Here is a 1396-nt window from a genome sequence, read left to right as displayed (position 1 = left end):
CTTTATCTCAAACCTAGCAGGAAGATGTCAGCTGTTTTCTCATCTGATGAAGAAAGGAACAGAATTCATATCGGACAAATCCAACCAGAACGCCTTCAATTCGATAAAAGAACTGTTGAAACAACCTCCAGTATTAACAGCCCCAGTGAAAGAAAGACCTCTAATCATGTATATATCAGCAACCGAGAATTCACTGGGAGCCTTATTGGCATAAGTGAATGAAAATGGGAAGGAAGCGGCAGTATATTATTTAAGTCGAACTTTGATATGTGCAGAATACAATTTTACACCGATTGAAAAAATATGCTTGGCATTGGTATTTGCAATCCAAAAATTAAGACATTATTGTCTGTCCCATGACATAACCTTGATATCCCGAGTAGACCCCATCAAGTTTTTTATGACAAGGCCGATGTTGTCAGGAAGACTAGTAAAGTGGATGTTATTATTGTCAGAATACATGATTACGTATGAACCGACGAAGGTAGTAAAAGGGCGGGTGGTGGTAGATTTTCTAGCAGCCCATCCTGTGACGGACTATAAAGCCATCTTCGATGAGTTTCCTGACAAACAAGTCATGATGACAGAATTGCCAAACGTGTGGCAGATGTTCTTTGATGGAGCAGCTCCGGTGACAAGAGCAGGTGTCGGAGTAATATTCATCACCCCCCAAGGCGATTTGTTGCCTTACTCTTTCACGTTGGGTACCGTATGTACAAATAATGAAGCCAAATATAATGCCCTTATCATTGGGATGGAAATAACCAGTGAACTGAAGATAAAAGCATTGCGAATTTATGGGGATTCTAAGCTGGTCATAAATCAATTGACAATTGAATTTGAAATAAGGAAACAAGAACTTCTGCCATATTGTCGAAGGGCACAACATATATTGGAACAATTTTTGAACGTTAAAATCAAGCATATATTGCGGTATGAGAATGCGAAGGCCAATGCTTTGGCCAGTTTAACAATAACATTATCTCTAAGTGGATAGAAGCAATTGCACTACGAAGTGTTAAAGAGAAAGATGTTGTTAATTTCATTTGGCACGTAATAATATATCGCCATGGTATCCCGAAGAAAATCATCACAGACAATGGTACTCCTTTCAAGAATAGGGGCATGGAGAAGTTATGTCTTAAGTTCAAAATTCATCAATCATCCTCAACACCCTATTATCCACCAACCAATGGGCTGGCAGAAGCGTTCAATAAGACGATTGTGAAAATACTGAAGAAAACAGTGAACGAGAATAAGCGTGACTGGGATGAAAAACTGCAGGAAGCTCTATGGGCCTATAGGACCACTCATCATACAGCGACACAAGTTACCCCGTATTCGTTAGTTTATGGTGTAGAAGTTGTCATACCAATCGAAATACAAGTTGCTTCAT

At 39.3% G+C, this 1396-nt stretch overlaps 1 protein-coding gene across 1 annotated transcript; it reads left to right on the top strand.

The window, feature by feature from the left end:
* Positions 1-460: 460 nt before the first annotated feature.
* Positions 461-997, top strand: LOC131247036 (uncharacterized). The gene has a single exon (XM_058247480.1). The coding sequence runs from the start codon at positions 461-463 to the stop codon at positions 995-997; it is 537 nt and encodes a 178-aa protein (XP_058103463.1).
* Positions 998-1396: the final 399 nt, after the last annotated feature.

Source organism: Magnolia sinica, chromosome 5 (genome assembly GCF_029962835.1).
Source record: "Magnolia sinica isolate HGM2019 chromosome 5, MsV1, whole genome shotgun sequence".
Classification (NCBI taxonomy): Eukaryota; Viridiplantae; Streptophyta; class Magnoliopsida; order Magnoliales; family Magnoliaceae; genus Magnolia; species Magnolia sinica.
Note: the sequence above shows the minus strand (reverse complement) of the source record. Positions and strands in the feature narration are given on the sequence as shown.